Below are 21,896 nucleotides of genomic sequence, written 5' to 3'. Positions count from 1 at the left end.
GCCACAATCGTGAATTTAGGTGGATTGGCGCGAATCATGTTGTCACCGACTCATTGCGAATCAGATCACTTTTGCATCTCATCTTTTATTTAGAAATATCTTAAAATTTATCTTCTATAGCCCTAATAAAAATAAATCACAAAAATATTCCATCTCTTCTACTGTTTGCGATGGTTTACAACTCCCCACCAAGCTAAAAAAATGCCTATTCCACGCATTCTGTCATATCTCAAACAAGACAATGATTTTTTTTTAATTGATGTATGAAGATGTCCTTAACAAATACCAGGTCTAACATTGAAAATCGGCCTATATTTATAGTAGTTATGTCCCGAAAATAAAACTATGTTCACAACTCCCCACCGTCCCCTACACACATACAGACACAAACACAGATATTCTCCGATCTCGATGAACTTAGACGAATGATATAAGAGATTCGCCCCTCCGGGCCTCGGTTAGCAGTTTGGTTTTCGGAGCAAATGCATAACCTTTCTATATAAGAAAGGCAAAAATGTCATGATATCATCCTTTTACTAATCCTCGAAAAAAAATTGGGGTTTGGGGTTAGTTTTCTTCAACGGGTCATTACTATAGTGAACCATAAATAGGCGCCGAAGGGTCACCCATGCTAAAACTTTTGAAGTAATCAATGTAGATATTTGGTGTCTTTAGCAAAGTTGCTTGCAAAAATAAGAATCTACTGAAGGCATCATCGCAATATAATCAACTAAAACAAAATTAATTAAAAAAATCCCACTTATAGGGAGAATAATATGTGAAAATACAATATCAAGAGAAATCCATTAAATTCTCCGTAGATTAAATGTTAAATGTTAACAATGACAACACAAACAAATATTGTTTTATAAGAAATGTAAACATATAATATGTAATTGGCTTAACTAGTATCAGTTCGATTTCTTTTTCACACTAAATAATTTCATGTTAAGGGGGAGGATGTGACACCTGGATATGCCACTAAGTAGTTTTACTAAAGAAAATAACTCAACAAACGCCTAACCAGTGCTTACAATTCTGTGATCATACGTTCATTCGCCAAATAGACGTGACGATTGCTTTGAGAATAACGATTTTTGATGCACTGTACGTTTGATACTAAATTGGCTATTGGCATTTATGTTCATTCGCCTGTACACGCAAGGACCTGCTTTTTTTAACAAACCGCTAAAATTGTTGAAAAAAGAGTAAACCGAAAACAGCAGATCTAATCTTATAAAATTGTGTGTAGTTTAAAAATCACTAAAGGAAAACTTACTTATGAAGCAATCTACAATTCCGTTTCAATATTCAAGTTCATTCGATCGTGTGTTCGCTTGAAGCTTAAAATCCGTGCGACCTCATGGTCATTTACTAACTCGACATTTAGCGTAATCTACCAAGCGTTCGCTTGCGTAATTAAGCGGCATGTTGACGCAAGGTAGTTTGCTTATTAAACCGGCCGATAGCTTGAAATTGTAGCATGAATTAGTTTACTCAACTATATATAATCTGTTTGGATAGTGGTAAGAAATAGTGGTATATATCCAGGCAACAAGTGTAAATTTTACAAGGGGTAATATTTTTCGAAATCATAAAGGGGGTGGCTTAAAATTAAAAAAGGCACAACATAAAAAAATATTGTAGTGATGCAGAGAGTGTTAGTATATTCATACAATTCCCATATAATAATGCCTCAATTAACCAATATTTTCTCACATTTTTATTGCAAAATACTGTAAATTGAGTAAATGACAGTAAATCTCAGGAAGCGCCTGGTCGAAAACTTGTTTCGCGGTATAAATCAGTCGTGCTCAAACTTTGTACATATCTTCTTTACATCATTCTACAGATAATGATGGGAGCGTTTATTTTTTCGATTTTTGAATTTTCCACTTTGAAGCTAAAAATTCGACCTTCGCTAAAAAAAATTGGTTAATATATTGATAAAAAAAACAATTTTGTGAAACGCTCCCGTAGTTACTTGGGATGGTAAAAAAAACTGCGCGATATTTCAAAATGATTGGTACAGAAGCTTTTGAGTTATGGTGCAAACCGCATTTCTTCGAGGTGCCTCATGAAGATTCACTGTCAATCGCCCAATTTTCAATATTTTGCAGTTAAAATTTAGGAAATATTGTTCAGATGTGGCATTTTCGTTTTTGACAGTGCACTACATCGGTGTAGTCGGTGCTACACTCATTCAAACTTGGGTGTAATCAGTCTATTTACACCAGTGTAACATCAAGAATAAACGCAAACGCTATAACGCTCTCGCTATTGTCCAAAAAATGTTTTTGAGCGATATTTCTTTTTTGCCGAAAATTCCTTACGAGGAAAAGGGATCCGGTACGGCCTTATTAGTAAAAAGTTATACTCAGTGAGTAAATGGTTACGGGTGCCAATTGGAGTCTCTGTGTTGCTGGTTGCCATTTTTTCTAATGATGCTATGGTCATGTAATTTTCATCTCGCACGTAACAATCCGTTGTGTTAGATTAGTGCTTCTTTCTTTACATCTGATTCAATGTAAATTAACACGTTTTTTTAAACTGTGTATGTATGGGTAAGTTGTCGCTAGCCGAGGAAATAAACAGTTAAATGGTGATACAATTACTTCAGAAAACCTCATAGGACATGTTGAATATATTTTCAATAAAACTGTATATCAATCGATACTTGTATTTTTACTAGCTCAATACACCAACGTTTTGTCTTAGACGCATACTCCATACTAAAAAAAAATGACCTGTGAAACTAGTACCGCACCATCTGAACCTCTTGGCCTGGTACCGCCAGCAACACATGTGGTTTGTGGTTACGTATAAGTCAAATCTTTTTTCAAAGTTATGTCACCCCTCCCTTCAAAATCGCTGAAAAAATCAGGGAGCAAATATTTTTTTTTCTAATAATATCTATACGAATAATGAAAGCACTTTTCACGCACTGTTGAATTCATGGAACAGATTAAACTTACCATAAATAACACAAAATGTTTAAAATAAGATAATTTACTCGAAAGCCCAATATTACCCAAAATTTCTACAAAACCAAACATTATGTAACATAAATAAATTGGAGAATGTATTTCACATTACTACACAACGAATGACAGCACCATATGTCTAACAGAAACTAAAAAAGGGTTTCCGCAACTAACCCCGGGCTCATCTAGTCTCAAGTTTTCCTCGCAGTTACTTTTATAACATTTCTCACCCCTAATTTTGGCGATTTGAAGAATCGCTTCCACTTAATAACAGTAATTTAACGGTATTCAAAGTACAATTAAGGGGCCATTTATAAATTACGTGATGCTTTTTTTGGATAGAGGTATGACATAATGTAATATGTTATGACACATGAATGGTATAATGAAAATAAGCATTTTATGCTCTGCTGATCGTTGAATTATCCATTATTATAAGCCAATCGTTTTTTCATTTATCACAATTGTTAGTATTATTAATAGAACTGAAGTAATTGAAATTGAACTGATTGGATTCCGTTGAAACAGTGCTGCCGTTAAAGGATTGGATTGTAACAATTAGTAATGCGAAAGAAGCGCATATCCTGATCACAATAGGTTTTTGGTGTTTCATGACCCCAACATTTCTAAAGGAAAATAGTTTTGGAACTATATATACGGTAGAAAAAAGTTGTTCGAGATATAGTTAACAATCTTTATAGATGCATTATAAAAATAATATTTAAGTACACTGAATATTGCATACACGAGAAAAAAACATTAACATATGCCCTGCAAATAACAACATACAACTATAATCACATCCTGCTGTAGATAGTCATTGTAATGTGTAGCATTGTATAGCGCTTTACATCACCCCTTTAATTGATTCCAAGTACGCTATCTTACCGACGATGCTTATAATGCCTGCAATAACATATAAAACTAATAGTAAAAGGTCAAATCAAACGATGTCAACATGATGCTCATCTCTATTCATAGAATGGCGAGGCCAAAGATATACCCGAAAACTTTATTTACTCTTACGCCATACTCTCGTAAAATATCTATAAAGTGTATGCAATATGCATCACCATTCGATTAATTCAAGATCTGTATCGTTGATCGTTATGTTCTGCCGTTATGAAATTTGTTTGTCATCGGGTACTGTGCATTCGGCACACTCAATGTCTGAACTATAATAATAATCGATTTGTATGTGTACATAGAGAGGCGTATATCGTGAATCTATTTCCATTTCGATGTGCATCCGTTTTATATTCGTTTGTTCTATTTCGAGCAGAATAGTAAAGACAAGTACCGTAATATCGCAGAACCGACTGCCCGTGCCAGCAACGCCTTACTCGTTCATATGTCAAAATTTGTTCCTGAAATTTAACACATAATTGGCAAATCTCATACTAACACTACGTAATAACATAATAAAAGATCCCGTTCCAGGTAAAGTCGATGAAAAGGCAACGCAGCTGCACGCGATAGCGTCATTAAAGGTTTTGCTAGATGCCACCAAGCCGCAACGGGGAGCTGCCACGTCGTCTGCGGCGAACCATGTTAAGATTAATTTAAGAGAAACCACCTTAGCTAGTGATCGTCCGAATGGAAATATAGATACAACAATTGATTCGGTAAGTAAGCTGATTAGTGACACCACATTAGCTTTAATTTGAATATCCTATTTATCTTTAAAAATTATGTCATGGATGGCAAGCTTCGTTTCGTGGTTTACCTCACAGTGCTGCAAATTGAGAATCATTTCAACTATTGAGACAGCATTTGTTCTGATTCCGCTAATTGGTAATACACTTTTTATCTCGAACCGAAAGGTTTATTGTACACAAGCTTGTTTGAAAAAGTCGATTCGAATTGGTTGCATAATGTGGCCCCTGTTTTAATCCACCTAAATATGCAATTGTACCTTTCCCTTATAAACTACGATCCATGACAGCATGGATTCCTGAGAAATCGCTTGACAAACATGAACATGATTAGCTATGTGTCGACAGTGATTGATAAATTGGAAAACCACTTGGGGAGAGGTACCCATCGAAGCCTGACTATGCATCCGGCATCAGAAAAATTTTCCGCTCTGAATTGAAAATTGTTTCAAAGTGATTACATAAGTTTTAGTAAGAGAGAGACAAAAATGTTTGAACAATTGTTTAAACACACAAAATCTTGTTTATTGTTAATTCTCAAACGCTATAATGAGCCGTTTTCGACGCACACGATTTTTTCAACGTGCTGTACTTTTGAAATCTGCCAGATAGCAGCCACCGTGGAGAGTGAATAAAAGCTAGTTAGAACAAGTGCTATATTCTCCATAAAATGCACTAATAAGGTTTGTTTCGAAAATATCGAAAAAATACCAAAACATGGTAGTCGCATCCATAAGCCTCAATGCAAATGTAAATCTTGAACAGCGTTTTTCTCGGTTTGCTGTTTTCCAATGGGACTCTTATGCTTTTATGGGCAGTATAGTGGTGCTACATAACTCTGACCAATGGATACGTAGCCTGAGTGCAATCCACAATCGAAAATTTTTTTTGGTCGTTTTCAACCCGTTATAGTGCAGCGACCAAAATCCACATTGTAGCGGTTGCCATCCCAAGTAAATATAAGTGCAATTTTGAACTATATTTCACCTTCCGGAAGTCGCGCTAGTGCACCTAGTGCACGCTGCTCTGGAAATCTAGCGAAATCAGCTTAGAGCACCAACGGCTGCTCGTTCAGTGGGACATTTGCGCGACTTCCGGAGAGGTAAGGAGAATAGTATTACTAAGATTACTAGTATTACTAAGATTACTAGTATTACTTACTCCACGCGCTTTTTAATCCGCCAGGCAACGGAGCTCGTCGCGGTAGAAAAGGGAGCAGAAGCGACTACCGACCACGAAGAAAATGAATTCGAAGTTTACAAAACTTGCGAAAACTAGAAACTGTACTTTCAATGACAACATTAAATGTCAATTTCGTAAAAACATGTTTTTAGTTTTTATTCCTGTCAACACTGTTTATAAAGCTCAAAAATGACATTTGCCTAATTTTTGTAACTTTCAATCTGCTGAGAAAATTTACTTTTTTCAATGAATCAAACAACCATCCCTGGAATCATAAAGAACAAGCCTTGAACTAACATTTTTGTGCTTGACATCTGATTTGTTAAAAAATCAGGGTAAAATATCGATGTTAATAAAAAAGTGTTTATCAACAATTTTGTTTTCTTTCGCTGATTTCGGATTTGCCTTTCTCATATAGAAAGGTTATGCAATCACTCTGAAAAATGTCAACCTAATCCCGGCCCGGAGGGCCGAGTGTCATATCCCATTCAACTCAGTTCGTCGAGATCGGAAAAAGTCTGTATGTGTGTATGTGTGTGTGAATGTGTGTGTGTGTATGTATGTGCGTATGTGTCAAATAATGTCACTCATTTTTCTCAGAGATGGCTGGACCGATTTGCCCAAACTTAGTCTCAAATGAAAGGTGCAACCTTCCCATCGGCTGCTATTGAATTTTGGATCGGTCGGAATTCTGGTTCCGGAATTACGGGTTTCAGAGTGCGGCCACACAGAAATTTCTCATATAAACTATAGGAAAAATTAAAAATAGAATTTTTATTTTTGATGCTAAATGTGTTCAAGGTACATGAAACGTCGAGATTTGATGCAAACTCGAAAAAAAATTTGACGACGATTCACTTTTTTGGATTTTGGCATATTTTTGCCTTTCTCATATAGAAAGGTTATGCAATCACTCTGAAAAACGTCAACCTAATCCCGGCCAGGGGCCAAATTTTTTTTTGAATCGCGTAAGGTTTCAGGATTTTAACAGGGGCGTAGTTGATGGTTTGCGTAGAGGGGTTACACCCCCCCTCTGCTGTTCACTCCCCTCCCTTAAAAATCTCCTTAAATCACCCCTCAGACCACCACCCCATCCAGCCCTCATCAGTGGTGCAAATTTTCATTTTCAAATGCCAACTTTCAGTTCAATCAAACCCAACCATGATTCAAATTCAAAGCCTCCCTCAATCATTCACTTTCAAGTTGGCGGGATTTTCATAACTGAATCGTACGTCTTCATTTCAAATTGATGCTTTTTCATTCACCAACCAAAGCTGTCACCTGCTCTGTAGAGGCCAGTTTAGGTTAAATGTCGTCATGTTTTGCGTTTTCAAGCTTACATGGACAGTAAGAACTATGTTCAGAGTAGTTTTGCTTGAAAAACCTGGTCAATACCCCAGTAAAGAGATATTCACAGGGTCAATGAAATTGAAAATGAATGGAAAATGATTGAGCAGGTCGGCTGTTTGAATGAATAATGGAAACGAACAACTGCGAATTGAACATAGTAGGGCATGATTTGAGAATTTTTCCTCCTTCAAGTTCAAAACAAACTGTTGAAAATTTGCAGCTCTGGCCCTCATACCCCTCCCTTTCAACCCCATCATCTTGTGTATAAGTGCAAAGTGTACTAAGAATGTAATGGACATTTCCACAACTATGTTGAACATAAAAAGCCTCCGTGCCATAGTTTAGATAAATGAGAAAGGCACAATTGCACCGTTAGGTGGATTAAAACAGGTTTTTTAAAATAAAGAATGGAAAGTGAATATATAACATTTATTTAAGTCAAACATTGAACTACAATGTAAAAACCTGTTTTAATCCACCTAGCGGTGCAATTGTGCCTTTCTCAATCATGAACACGAGAATGTTTGCGTTGTTTATATTCATTAAAAGCTTTCAAATGCAAATATTACATTTTATTATTATACATGACATGACAAATATACAAGAAAAGAAATCATTATTCGAGTTCTAGAATTTTGTAAAACAAAAAACAGCCGCGGTAATATTGAACTGAAAAAAGGTGCGAAATCGGCAAAGTCCAAAAAAGTCGATCTTTATAAAAAAACCTGTTTTAATCCACCTAGCGGTGCAATTGTGCCTTTCTCATTTCTCTAAACTATGGCACGGAGGCTTTTTATGTTCAACATAATTGTGGAAATGTCCATTACATTCTTAGTACACTTTGCACTTATACACAATGGCATGCCAGCCACGAACTTGATGAGCTACGTGTCGACGGTGAAACACTTGAAACAAAAAAATATCATACTCCATTAGCCTAATCAGCATTAGATCAATGTTATCTGCTTGCTAACTCATTTTGTCATGCGGGGATGGGTATGTGAGGAGGGCGAAAGTCCCATGAACGAACGACTCCCCAGCTTAAATTGGTATGCTTTGTAATATAGTGGTGGTTTAAAGATGATGGGGTTGAAAGGGAGGGGTATGAGGTGGTGGTCTGAGGGGTGATTTAAGGAGATTTTTAAAGGAGGGGAGTGAACAGTAGAGGGGGAGTGTAACCCCTCTCCGTAAACCATCAACTACGCCCCTGTTAAAATCCAGAAACCTTAAGCGAGTCGAAAAAAAAATTTGGCCGGGATTAGGTTGACGTTTTTCAGAGTGATTGCATAACCTTTCTATATGAGAAAGGCAAAAATGTGCAAAATCCAAAAAAGTGAATCTTTGCCAAATTTTTTTCGTGTTTGCATCAAATCTCGACGTTTTATGCACCTTGAATACATTTAGCATCAAAAATAAAAATTCTATTTTTAATTTTTCCTATAGTTTTTATGAGAAATTTCTGTGTGGCCGCACTCTGAAACCCGTAATTCCGGAACCAGAATTCCGATCGATCCAAAATTCAATAGCAGCCGATGGGAAGGTTGCACCTTTCATTTGAGACTAAGTTTGGGCAAATCGGTCCAGCCATCTCTGAGAAAAATGAGTGATATTATTTGACACATACGCACATACATACACACACACACACATACACACACATACACACACATACACACACATACATACACACATACACACACATACAGACTTTTTCCGATCTCGACGAACTGAGTCGAATGGGATATGACACTCGGCCCTCCGGGCCGGGATTAGGTTGACGTTTTTCAGAGTGATTGCATAACCTTTCTATATGAGAAAGGCAAAAATTTCACTTTTATACATTCATTGCAGAATTTATTAAAATCGACATTTTCTGCGTGTTCGTACTCATCACCCTGTAATTCCGGAACCGGAAGTCGGATCCATTAGAAATTCAATAGCAGCCTATGGGAACGTTGAAGGTTTTTTTACACGGGGGATACGAGCCGTGTAAAAAAAACCGTGTAAAAAAACCGCGTTAATTGCGAAATCCGTGTGAAAAAACCGTGCTAATTCCGAAAACCGTGTAAAAAAAACCGTATTAATTCCGAAAACCGTGTAAAAAAAACCGCGTCAATTCCGGAATCCGTGTAAAAAACCGCGTTAATTGCGAAATCCGTGTTAATTCCGAAAACCGTGTAAAAAAACCGCGGTAATTCCGGAATCCGCGTAAAAAAAACCGCGTTAATTGCGAAATCCGTGTAAAAAAACCGTGTTAATTCCGAAAACCGTGTAAAAAAACCGCGGTAATTCCGGAATCCGTGCAAAAAAACGCGTTAATTTCAAAAACCGTGTAAAAAAATAAATACTGCGTTACATTGAAACTTTGAACGATTTTTGAATTTTGTTTGCACGGATTTCGCAATTACATACCACGGTTTCTGCATTCATTCTAAGCCTTTTTAAATATGTACAAAAAACTTAGCAGATTTTTGAACAATGTAGACGAATCTTGAAGATTGAAGTCGGCATTTCAAGGATATGGGTGTTTTCAGAACAGGATTAACGCCTAGACGCCAAATGTCGATGCCTGACATCATTTTGAAAATTAAGATGGCACCTTTCGGTTAAGTGAAATTCTCTAAAACCCAATCAATATGGGTATTGTCGGAACGGGCTTGATGAGTGTATAATAGAGATTAATGCCCGAAGATATTTTGTAATACATGATGACTACTTCCGGCATAGGAAAATTTTATATAGCTCAGACAATATGGAATGTTTTGGAACCGGATGACTAAGCAGTTTCCAGATGTCTACATCTGAAGCAAATTTTAAGATCCAAGATTTCAACTTACCGAAAATGCATATACACTAGGTTTTTTTACACGGGTGATACATACCGTATAAAAAGTGCAAATCACCGCGATAATTGCGGACTCTATGTAAAAAACAGTGTTAATGCAACTACAAAATGCGCAATAAACACGGTTTTGGCGGAAACAATCTATATTCTTTTGAAAGTAAAAAACTTAGAAAATTACAGAATGAGGGATAACGACTGGTCTTGGAGATTCCTTTTGAAAATCAAGATGGCGACTTCAGGTTCAGCGGAATTATCAATAATTCAGTCAATATTAGTGCTTTCGGAACGGGATTGGCACGTAGATGTCAGATATCGAAGTCAGATGGCATTTCGAAACCAAAGATGACGATTTCCGATTTTGTGGATAATAATAAAAAAAACCTATGAGAATTTTCGAAATGGGATTAGGGCGATGTCTGGCCCATAAACCATTGTTTCTTAAACCAAATAATAATTATTTTATCAATTCTAATGGATTGGATTTAACCCGGTCTGATTAAGTCAAATTCTTGGGTCTAAATTATGACTGAAATCTTACTTTTATGCATAAACACTAAAGAAATTCAAGCAAAACGTAACCAATATTTGAAAATGGCGAAAGTTATTACGAAAACCACCACCACTGGAACCGTTTCAACAGCGCTTAGAAAAGAAAAACCAACTTAATCCACCTAGCAGTGAGATGAGACATTTCTTACACATATCACTGTTGGAGCATTTATTAGTTTGACGAATTTACGCGAAGTAGGCACACAACAGTTTCTTGTCTGCACGAATAAAACCTCGAATAAACTGAATAAACTATCAAAAATCAATGAAACGAACAAAATAAAAAAAGCAGCGAAAAACGAAAAAAGGCTTTAAAATTCATAAAATGAATAGAAAGATTAATATAAATAAAATTAATTAAATACATAAATCAAATTAGATTAGCTCATTAAATGGAAAATTAGGCAATATTTAAAAATAGTTATAAAACTAACAGAATAAATTAAATTGACTCAAACTAACAAATTGAATAAAATAAATTATCATGAAATGAATCAAACGAATCAAATGAATCAAATGAATCAAATGAATCAAATGAATCAAATGAATCAAATGAATCAAATGAATCAAATGAATCAAAGGAATCAAATGAATCAAATGAGTCAAATGAATCAAATTAATCAAATGAATCAAATTAATCAAATGAATCAAATTAATCAAATGAATCAATTGAATCAAATGTATGAAATGGATCAAATTAATCAAATTAATCAAATGAATCAAATGAATCAAATGAATCAAATGAATCAAATGAATCAAATTAATCAAATGAATCAAATGAATCAAATGAATCAAATGAATCAAATGAATCAAATGAATAAAATGAATAAAATGAATCAAATGAATCAAATGAATCAAATGAATCAAATGAATCAAATGAATCAAATGAATCAAATGAATCAAATGAATCAAATGAATCAAATGAATCAAATGAATCAAATAAATCAAATAAATCAAATAAATCAAATGAATCCAATGAATCAAGTGGATCGAATGAATTTAATGAATCCAGTGAATACAATGAATCAAACAAATGAAATGGATAAAATGAATATAATGATTGGAATGAATGAATTGAATAAAATTATTAAAACAAAAAATTAATTAATTGAATAAGATGAAAACAAAGGAATCAAATAAACAAAGCGAATAGAATTGGTAAAATGTAGGACAAAATGAATTAAATAAAATTAAGCGATGTTAAAAAGTTATAAATTTATAGAAAAAAATAAATTGTGTCAAATAAATAATTTCGATGAAATCAATAAAACTGAAAAATAGATTATTAAAATGAAGAAACTGTGTAACATATATGAACTGGAATAAAAACGAATAGAATGCATAGAATGAAAACAGTGAATAAAATAAGTTAAATGAATGACAAAAATAAAATGCACGAAAAAAATAAACTGATCGTTCCAAAAATACCAAAAATGATGGGGTTTTAGCGAATTCCATTGAACCAGAAGTCACCAACTTGGTTTTCAAAATCGCCTTAAACATCGATATCTGACGTCCACTCATCAATCCCGTTCCAAAAAATACCCATATTGATAGTTTTAGAGAATTCCACTGAACCGGAAGTCGCCATCTTGGTTTTCAAAATGGCCTTAAACATCTGACGTCTACTCATCAATCCCGTTCCAAAAATACCCACGTTGATGGGGTTTTAGAGAATTCCATTGAACCGGAAGTCGCCATCTTGGTTTTCAAAATGGCCTTAAACATCGATATCTGACGTCCACTCATCAATCTCGTTCCAAAAATACCCATGTTGATGGGGTTTAGAGAATTTCTTTGAACCGGAAGTCGCCATCTTGGTTTTAAAAATAGCCCTAAACATATATATCTGACGTCCACTTTTCAATCCCGTTCCAAAAATACCCATATTGATGGGGTTTTAGAGAATTTCATTAAACCGGAAGTCGCCATCTTGGTTTTCAAAATGGCCTTAAACATCGATATCTGACGTCCACTCTTCAATCCCGTTCCAAAAAATACCCATATTGATAGTTTTAGAGAATTCCACTGAACCGGAAGTCGCCATCTTTGTTTTCAAAATGGCCTTAAACATCGATATCTGACGTCTACTCATCAATCCCGTTCCAAAAATACCCACGTTGATGGGGTTTTAGAGAAATCCATTGAACCGGAAGTCGCCATCTTGGTTTTCAAAATGGCCTTAAACATCGATATTTGACGTCCACTCATCAATCTCGTTCCAAAAATACCCATGTTGATGGGGTTTAGAGAATTTAAAAAAATACCAAAAATGATGGGGTTTTAGCGAATTCCATTGAACCAGAAGTCACCATCTTGGTTTTCAAAATCGCCTTAAACATCGATATCTGACGGACACTCATCAATCCCGTCCCAAAAATACCCATGTTGATGGGGTTTAGGGAATTTCTTTGAACCAGAAGTCGCCATCTTGGTTTTCAAAATAGCCTTAAACATCTATATCTGACGTCCACTCATCAATCCCGTTCCAAAAAATACCCATATTGATAGTTTTAGAGAATTCCACTGAACCGGAAGTCGCCATCTTGGTTTTCAAAATGGCCTTAAACATCTGACGTCTACTCATCAATCCCGTTCCAAAAACACCCACGTTGATGGGGTTTTAGAGAATTCCATTGAACCGGAAGTCGCCATCTTGGTTTTCAAAATGGCCTTAAACATCGATATCTGACGTCCACTCATCAATCTCGTTCCAAAAATACCCATGTTGATGGGGTTTAGAGAATTTCTTTGAACCGGAAGTCGCCATCTTGGTTTTAAAAATAGCCCTAAACATATATATCTGACGTCCACTTTTCAATCCCGTTCCAAAAATACCCATATTGATGGGGTTTTAGAGAATTTCATTAAACCGGAAGTCGCCATCTTGGTTTTCAAAATGGCCTTAAACATCGATATCTGACGTCCACTCTTCAATCCCGTTCCAAAAAATACCCATATTGATAGTTTTAGAGAATTCCACTGAACCGGAAGTCGCCATCTTGGTTTTCAAAATGGCCTTAAACATCGATATCTGACGTCTACTCATCAATCCCGTTCCAAAAATACCCACGTTGATGGGGTTTTAGAGAAATCCATTGAACCGGAAGTCGCCATCTTGGTTTTCAAAATGGCCTTAAGCATCGATATTTGACGTCCACTCATCAATCTCGTTCCAAAAATACCCATGTTGATGGGGTTTAGAGAATTTCTTTGAACCGGAAATCGCCATCTTGGTTTTCAAAATTGCCTTAAACATCTATATCTGACGTCCACTCTTCAATCCCGTTCCAAAAATACCCATATTGATGGGGTTTTAAAGAATTCCATTGAACCGGAAGTCGCCATCTTGGTTTTCAAAATGGCCTTAAACATCGATATCTGACGTCTACTCATCAATCCCGTTCCAAAAATACCCACGTTGATGGGGTTTTAGAGAATTCCATTGAACCGGAAGTCGCCATCTTGGTTTTCAAAATGGCCTTAAACATCGATATCTGACGTCCACTTATCAATCCCGTTCCAAAAATACCCATGTTGATGGGGTTTAGAGAATTTCATTGAACCGGAAGTCGCCATCTTGGTTTTCAAAATGGCCTCAGACTACTCAGTCTATCGTTAATACTGTTCCAAAAGCAACCAAATTGTTGACGTGCTAGAAGGAACCCTTTTCCACTTTTTCAAAAATCTTTAGTCTTTGAATAAAAGCAAAATCCGTGCAAAAAAACTTGATCAAAAATCGTCTAAGTCTTTTGCCTTTAAAAGGACTTAGAACATTTTTTGCGAAATCCGTGCAAAAAAACTTGTTGAGAAATCGTCTAAGTCTTTAAAAGGACTTCGTCTAAGCCTTTAAAAGGACTTAGAATATTTTTGCGAAAAACCGTGTTAATTGCGAAAACCGTGCAAAAAAAGAACCGTGCTAATTGCGAAAACCGTGTAAAAAAGCCGTGTTAAAAAACCGTGCAAAAAACCGTGTAAAAAAACCTTAGTGTACCTTTCATTTGAGACTAAGTTTGTCAAAATCGGTTCAGCCATCTCTGAGAAAAATGAGTGACATTTTTGGTCACATACACACACAGACGCACATACACACACCCATACATACATAAACACATACATACACACGCACAGACATTTGCCGAACTCGACGAACTGAATCGAATGGTATATGTCACTCGGCCCTCCGGGCCTCCGTTAAAAAGCCGGTTTTCAGAGCAATTGCAATACCTTTCTATTGAGTAAGGCAAAAATATGAAAATTAATTAACTAAAACTTAACTTTTCGCGTGTCATGCAGTGCACAGTTATTGGTCTGATATTCAAACGGAATCAGCTCAGAGCTTACGGCGATCGCCTAAATGTAGATAATGACGCGTTCGCCTTAAAACAGTTTTTTGGTAACTTGTTATTAATAAATCGGTTTCTCAATCGATGTTAACCGTCTTGTAATAAACTGACTGCTTGAGAAAAGTACTATAGTTTGTTATATTTGCAAAGATATAGGAGTATAGAGGTCAAGGTAGTTGAATGGAAGGTGTGGTTGTATTAATTCAATTGTATAGAATAAGTTGTATTTGTCAAAAGAAATGAAACAAAGTTCGATTACATATCTTCAATATCAGTTCCATCCAAAAACCAAAACCTTGCCTTAACGACACACTGGTGGTCACTGGTCACTGCAGCCATTCCAATCTTCCCTAATCTAAGACACAGTTCTAATGATGCCCAGATGTACCATCCCCATCTCATAACATAATATAAGGTAATATCATAAGGAAACTTATATTACCCATGGTTTTGATTTTTGAACAAACTTTCGGTGCCACCTAAAGCGCTACTTGGTGTCGAATGGGTGTGCAAATGCAATAATAATTACGAAGATAACAATCCTTGCTCTTTTCACCTATCCATAGTTGGTATTGATAAATGCGCATGGTATGTTGATTCTAGTACACCCAAATGCCACCGTATCTGAAGAATCACGCTGATTCAGTGTAACTGGTGATTCGTTATAATCTTTTCTTTGTGGTAACATTATAGATTATTGCTGCATCAATATATTCAAAATGTTCATTATAATGTTTTGGGTCCTATCCAAAACATTATAATGAACATTTTGAATATATTGATGCAGCAAAAATTTAGAATATTACCAATGTTGTCAATATAATCAATCTGGTACACTGGTAGCTCCATTTACGAAACAAAAAAAATTAAATACGTTGGTTGAGCACTATTCTCGATAGCCTTAACAATATGGGCATAATTCAACCATAGGAGCTGGTGATTAAACTATATAGTTGAATTATGATGTCAATGGGAACGTTATAGGAAATGTTATGGGCCTTACGAAAAACTAATTGCTGTTGATGGAGAAACGCGAATAACTTCTGAAAAGGTCGTAATAAAACAAAATAATGGTGTTGTTAAAACATAATTTAAAATATCTCGAGAACTACAACATTTCAGAAAATTTTTGTTATAAGCATTTTGATCTAAAATAGCGTTTAGAATCATATTCAAAAATAAAATTGTACTTTTGACTGCAAATAGTATGAATTATAAAAAAATGTCAAAAGTTGTTGTTAGGAAAACTTTTTTATTAAAAGCTTCTCCATGATCCAAACACACTGAAAAGGCTTCTTTTGTATCTGTAAAACGATAAACATTAGACTTTTGACAATTTATGATGGGGTAACGCGAATAACTTTTAAAAAGGACATAATTACATGAATTAATTGTTTTTGTTGGAGCAAAATTCCAAATATCTCGAAAACTGTCGCATTTTGTAAGATATTTGTTCAATGCATTTTGATTTAAAATGATACTTAGAATTATATTCTGTAATAAAATTACAGTTTTGTATGTCAATTAGTATGAAATTTAAAAACATGTATTTGTATTTTGTTTACACTGATAGAATATATTCGCAAATCCGCTATGCATTAGTTTCGTACAGATAATTTTCATAAAATATACGAATTTTTCGTAAATATGATGAATCGTTCGTAGTTCTATTGAGACACATTTATTTTTTATTACGAGTTTTTCGTGAAAACCACGAAACGACTTTCGTTGGCTTATTACGAAACAGCTTCGTTCGGCAAACGAATTGTTCGCTGCTAGAGACGAATATCTTTATAATATTTACGAGCACCATTCGTCGAACCGTCAACGTTAACAGAGCTTCAATATGGAGTCATTGTTGCTATACGTCAGATAATTATTGATGTTCACGACGGTCTCGGTCTGACTATTTAGTAGCCATATCCGTGTTCGCCGGTTTCAGGAAGATTTTCTAAACCTCTTCTGCTTCTAGTTGATCCAGAATGGTGTTGCATGATTAATTTTGAGTTTTTCTCTACCGGAGCAATGTAAAAGAATATGCTATTAAATACGAAAACTTTTCTTAGATGAACGAAATGAATTCGTGCGACCAACGAGATTGTTCGTAATATACATAGACGTTTATTAAAATAAACAAAACATTTCGTTTCATTCACGAAAATTAAAGTCGTTTTCAACGACAACATTCCTGCAATGTACACTAAATAAGTAAAATTCACGAAAACTTTCGTTCATCAAGCGACCATTTCTTCATATCACAATAAAATCGGTTTTGCCAGATCTGTTTTTTTAACTAAAAAAATCGGTCCCAAAAGATCGAATGAAAAAATAAGAAGATAATAAATACGAAAATTTTTCTAAGATGAACGAAATGAATTCGTGCGATCAACGAAGTCGTTCGTAATATACACAAACATTTATTGAAATAAACGAATGATTTCATTTCATTCACGAAAAATAATGTCGTTATCAACGATAACATTCGTGCCATATACACTAGATAAGTAAAAGTTACTAAAACTTTTGTTCATGAAGCGTCCATTTTTTCACACCACAATCTTTCTAGTCCTTAATAATGATGAGCAGGTTAAAATAGAATCGAATTTGCCAGATCGATCCTTTTAATTAATAAAAAATCGGTGCTGTCAAACATTGATCCTAAAAGATCGAAGGCGACAAATGAAATCGTTTGTAATATAGGGTGATGAGCCCATTTTCGCTATGTTTCTATTATCATCCTGCCCATTTGAAGCCGTTGGTTAGAGCAGTGTCTGCCATCTTTGTTCAACGCATTGTGTCAAATGATAGCGCAACAATAGGGGTACTCGATTCGAGTTTTCGTTGCGCTCAAACACGACAATTACACTGTTTTCAGCGCATTTGTGTTATTATTTTGGTTCTTAACAATGAAGCAAAACTGTTGATGTAAATTTTTACGCATTCCATTGATTGTAGGCCGAGAAATTGATGAATTAGTGAGGCACCCCGCTTAGTATGGTGAAAATAGGCACTTTACCCTACATAAACGATTATTAAAATACACGAAACATTTCGTTTCGTTCACGAAAAATAATTTCGTTATCAACGATTACATTCGTGCAATATAAACTAAATAAGTAAAATTTACAAAAACTTTCGTTCATCAAGCGGCCATTTCTTCGTACCACAGTAAAATCGATTTGGCCACATCTGTTTTTTTAAATAAAGAAATCGATGTAGTCAAACATCGATCCCAAATGATCGACTGAAAACAATAAGAAGCTAATAATACGAAAACTTGTCTAAGATGTACAAAATGAATTAGTGCGACCAACGAAATCGTTTGTAATTTACACAACCGTTTATTAAAATAAACGAAACATTTCGTTTCATTCCCGAAAAATAATGCCGTTTTCAACAATAACATTCATGTAATGTACACTAAATATGTAGTATTTACGAAAACTTTCGTTCATCAAGCGGCCATTACTTCACACCACAATCTTTTTAGTCATCAATAGAAGGGAGCAGGTTGAATTAAAATTGATTTTGCCGGATCTATCCTTTTAGTTAGTTGAAAAATCGTTGTTGTCAAACATCGATCCTAAAATATCGATTAAAAAAATAATATGCTAATGAATACGAAAACTTTCCTAAGATGAACGAAATGAAATCGTGCGACCAACGAAATCGTTCATCATATACATAAACATTTATTGAAATACACGAAACATTTCGTTTTGTTCACGAAAAATAATGTCGTTATCAACGATTACATTCGTGCAATGTAAACTAAATAAGTAAAATTTACAAAAACTTTCGTTCATCAAGCGGCCATTTCTTCGTACCACAATAAAATCGATTAGGCCACATCGATTTTTTAAATAAAAAAAATCTATGTTGTCAAACATCGATCCCAAAAGATCGTCTGAAAACAAAAAAAGGATAATAAATACGAACACTTTTCTAAGATAAACGAAATTAATTCGTGCGACCAACAAAATCGTTCGTAATATACACACACGTTTATTAAAATAAACAAAACATTTCATTTTATTCACGAAAAATAATGTCGTTATCAACATTCGTGCAGTATACATTAAACGTGTAAAATTTACGAAAGATTTCGTTCACCAAGCGGCCATTCTTGTTCATGAAATGAACGAAACCTACTATTGAGAATGCACGAAAATAATTCGTTGCAGAAAACGACGAATGAATTTGTGCATTTTATGATCGATTTCATTATATTTACGAATTTATATTATCAGTGTATTTTTTGGGTTTTAACCGTTAGATCATTCGCCCGTTAAAAACATGTATAAAGTTATTGTTAGAAAAACTTTTTGCTGACAATTTCTCCATCATGAAACCACATTCAAAATGTTTCCTTTCTCTTTAGATTTTTGTTTTGTTTTGTTTTTGTTTTTGTTTAAAAATTAGAAAAAAATGGCTTTTTTTAATTTAAATTTTTATCATAAATTTATGTTTTTGTGAAAAATGACACAATAATCTTATTGATTGTGGAAAATATTTAGTCTTCCATGCCGGTTGAACCTGTAAAGTTTTATCGAAATCTAAGATGGTTGATCACGATTTTAGAGATTTTCGGACGGACCTTCGTGGGATTCCTCACTTGAAAAATATTTCCGTACTTGTATCTGATATTTCATTTTGTTGATAATGCCGTATGATTTGAAGTCATAAAGAAAATGAGGGAAAGGTCAATTAAAAAATTAACCACCAACCTCAAAGGACCATCGACAACAAAGAACGTTAATCATTCTTTAAACTGCGTACAGCTTTGTAGTCTGCAATTGTCTGTAATAGCTTTCGTATCGGTACACAAAACACCCCGATTATGTGGTTGCAGCTTGGACAGAGAAACCGCATGTGCGTGAGCGCACATTCATGTGGCGATCGACATGTATGCAGGCGTGATGTACCGCCTATCATTTAACTATTTCGATGAATGAGATTTCAATGTATGTGAACAGCTCATTACCACAGCGCAATGGCCAATAACAATAACGATGCCAATGGGAAAAATTATTTCTGTCCTGCTGTACCCATACACAACTGAATATTATTGCATTCGAAATGTCAATGATGAAGAGAGCACTAGGAATTGTTCCCAAGTGACAGTCATTAATATAAATCATTTATCGGATCAGATTTTGTGTCTTTCATAATATTTATTCCAATTCCACAAAATAGTTTAAACATTGTCTCAATTGCTGTTTCAGGTTGGTTTAACCGACACTTCATGATTTTTTTGAGAACATTTCCTCGTCTCGCGTCTGCTTATAGAGAAGTTTGTATGAAAATCGCAACTATAGGTACATTAGATCAACTATAGGTGCAAGGGAGCTCAAAATTCGAAGAAAATCAATTTTTTCAATAGTTATTTGAGCAAATTTTAAGGATAACAGTTTCATTGTCGCATAATTTTAGTGCGATGAATCGATAAACAAATATTTGTTGATGGTTGGTACCTTAGTTAGGCGTATAATCCACTACTGCAACGATTGGTACACCTCAACTATAGGAGCACGCACCCTATAGAATTTCTATTACTACACAAAATTGGGACTAAACATACTAATTTTAAGGTAGCAGAGAGCGCTGTTTAATATTAGTTTAACTGAATTAGATAATGTTCGTTTGACTATAATTGAATAAACTTCTGTTAAATGTACAGCTCGGGCTCCCACCATATAGTAAAGCATTTCGAATATAGAGTTTCTGATAACTCTCTACCCGCCCCCCCCCCACTCCTCAAAACTATAGCTTCCTTCGTCGTCATGTTCTGATTGCCAAGCGCACCTTGAACCATGGAATGCGATGTTGTCTTATTCGACTTGGCGAATTGCTCATTAATATTCATGAGTGTCTTAAGTTTGATACAGCAGCTCAGCTTGGAGAAATATTGTGTCGATGCAAATAACGATCACCTGCCTATCTAGCAACCAGTAGTTAGCTGCCAACCATGTTGGGTCTGTTCTACACAGAAACAATTTATTCTTTATAGTTCGCAGTAAAGGAAAAATCTGATTACTGGCTTGATTGCACCATGGATATTGGATATGAATAGAGTACTTTGAATAATCATGCTCAGTCGATATGTACCATGATATCAATCTAGTTCTACATATTTAGCATTTAATAAAATAATCCAAAAAAATGTTAATTTTAAGGAGCAAGTAAATTGATTGCATATCGTTTAAGAAGGTGGCCTGCTTTAAGAGGCAAGAATGAAGCTTTTATTTTGTAAGGAAGGCAGCTCATTGCTTTTTGGAGATTTAGTAGACATATTTAAAAATCTTTATTTAATTCATGTGTGCTAAAGGGGAGGGGGAGGGGGGTTTAATGGTTTCAGCGTGTTTTTTGCGAATTTTTTATGAACTATGCGTGAATCGAATTGATCAAAACTTTTGTACATTGTAGTGTGTAATTTTTCTATGGAAAAATATTGACAAACGACTCGCTGACGAAGCTTTTTGTAGAACGTCTCTGGGAAAAACATGATTTGCGGTGGTACCTGCCATTCAAAAACTACTTAAGCAATTTCTTTCAAACTTTGCATACACATTCTATGTAAAAAATACCTAAGTTTTGAGATACATTTTTAATTGAGGATTCAATATTCATTTGAAATAAAAAAATTTATTTTTTACGAAAAATTCCGATTTTTTTGTTTTTACCCCCTTAATAGAAAAATTATCTCAAAAACTCAACGTAGGGGTTAGGTAGTTTTTACATAGTATGTGTATGCAAAGTTTGAAAGAAATCGGTTAAGTAGTTTTTGAATGCCAAGTAACATCGCAAATCATGTTTTTTCCAGAGACGTTCTACAAAAAGCTTCGTCACCTAGTCACCTGAAATGATAATCTATAATGTACAAAAATTTTGATCAATTCGCTTCACGCAAAGTTCTAAAAAAATCGCAAAAGAAGTGTTCACGCTGAAACATGGTAACGATCAAGGAACACTTTAAACTCCTTAC

At 34.9% G+C, this 21,896-nt stretch overlaps 1 protein-coding gene across 5 annotated transcripts in view; it reads left to right on the top strand.

The window, feature by feature from the left end:
• Nucleotides 1-21,896, top strand: part of LOC131682516 (sodium/potassium/calcium exchanger Nckx30C) — a 291,134-nt gene that overhangs the window by 232,380 nt on the left and 36,858 nt on the right. For 4 of the 5 annotated variants that reach the window (XM_058964044.1, XM_058964047.1, XM_058964043.1 and 1 more), the window contains one exon: nt 4,413-4,609. In XM_058964044.1, coding sequence (XP_058820027.1) covers nt 4,413-4,609 — 197 coding nt within the window. The remainder of the gene's footprint in view (nt 1-4,412; nt 4,610-21,896) is intronic. The other variant, XM_058964045.1, reaches the window with a different exon arrangement.

The sequence above is a fragment of the Topomyia yanbarensis genome, chromosome 2 (assembly GCF_030247195.1).
Source record: "Topomyia yanbarensis strain Yona2022 chromosome 2, ASM3024719v1, whole genome shotgun sequence".
Lineage (NCBI taxonomy): Eukaryota > Metazoa > Arthropoda > Insecta > Diptera > Culicidae > Topomyia > Topomyia yanbarensis.
This window is presented reverse-complemented; position numbering and strand designations above follow the sequence as displayed.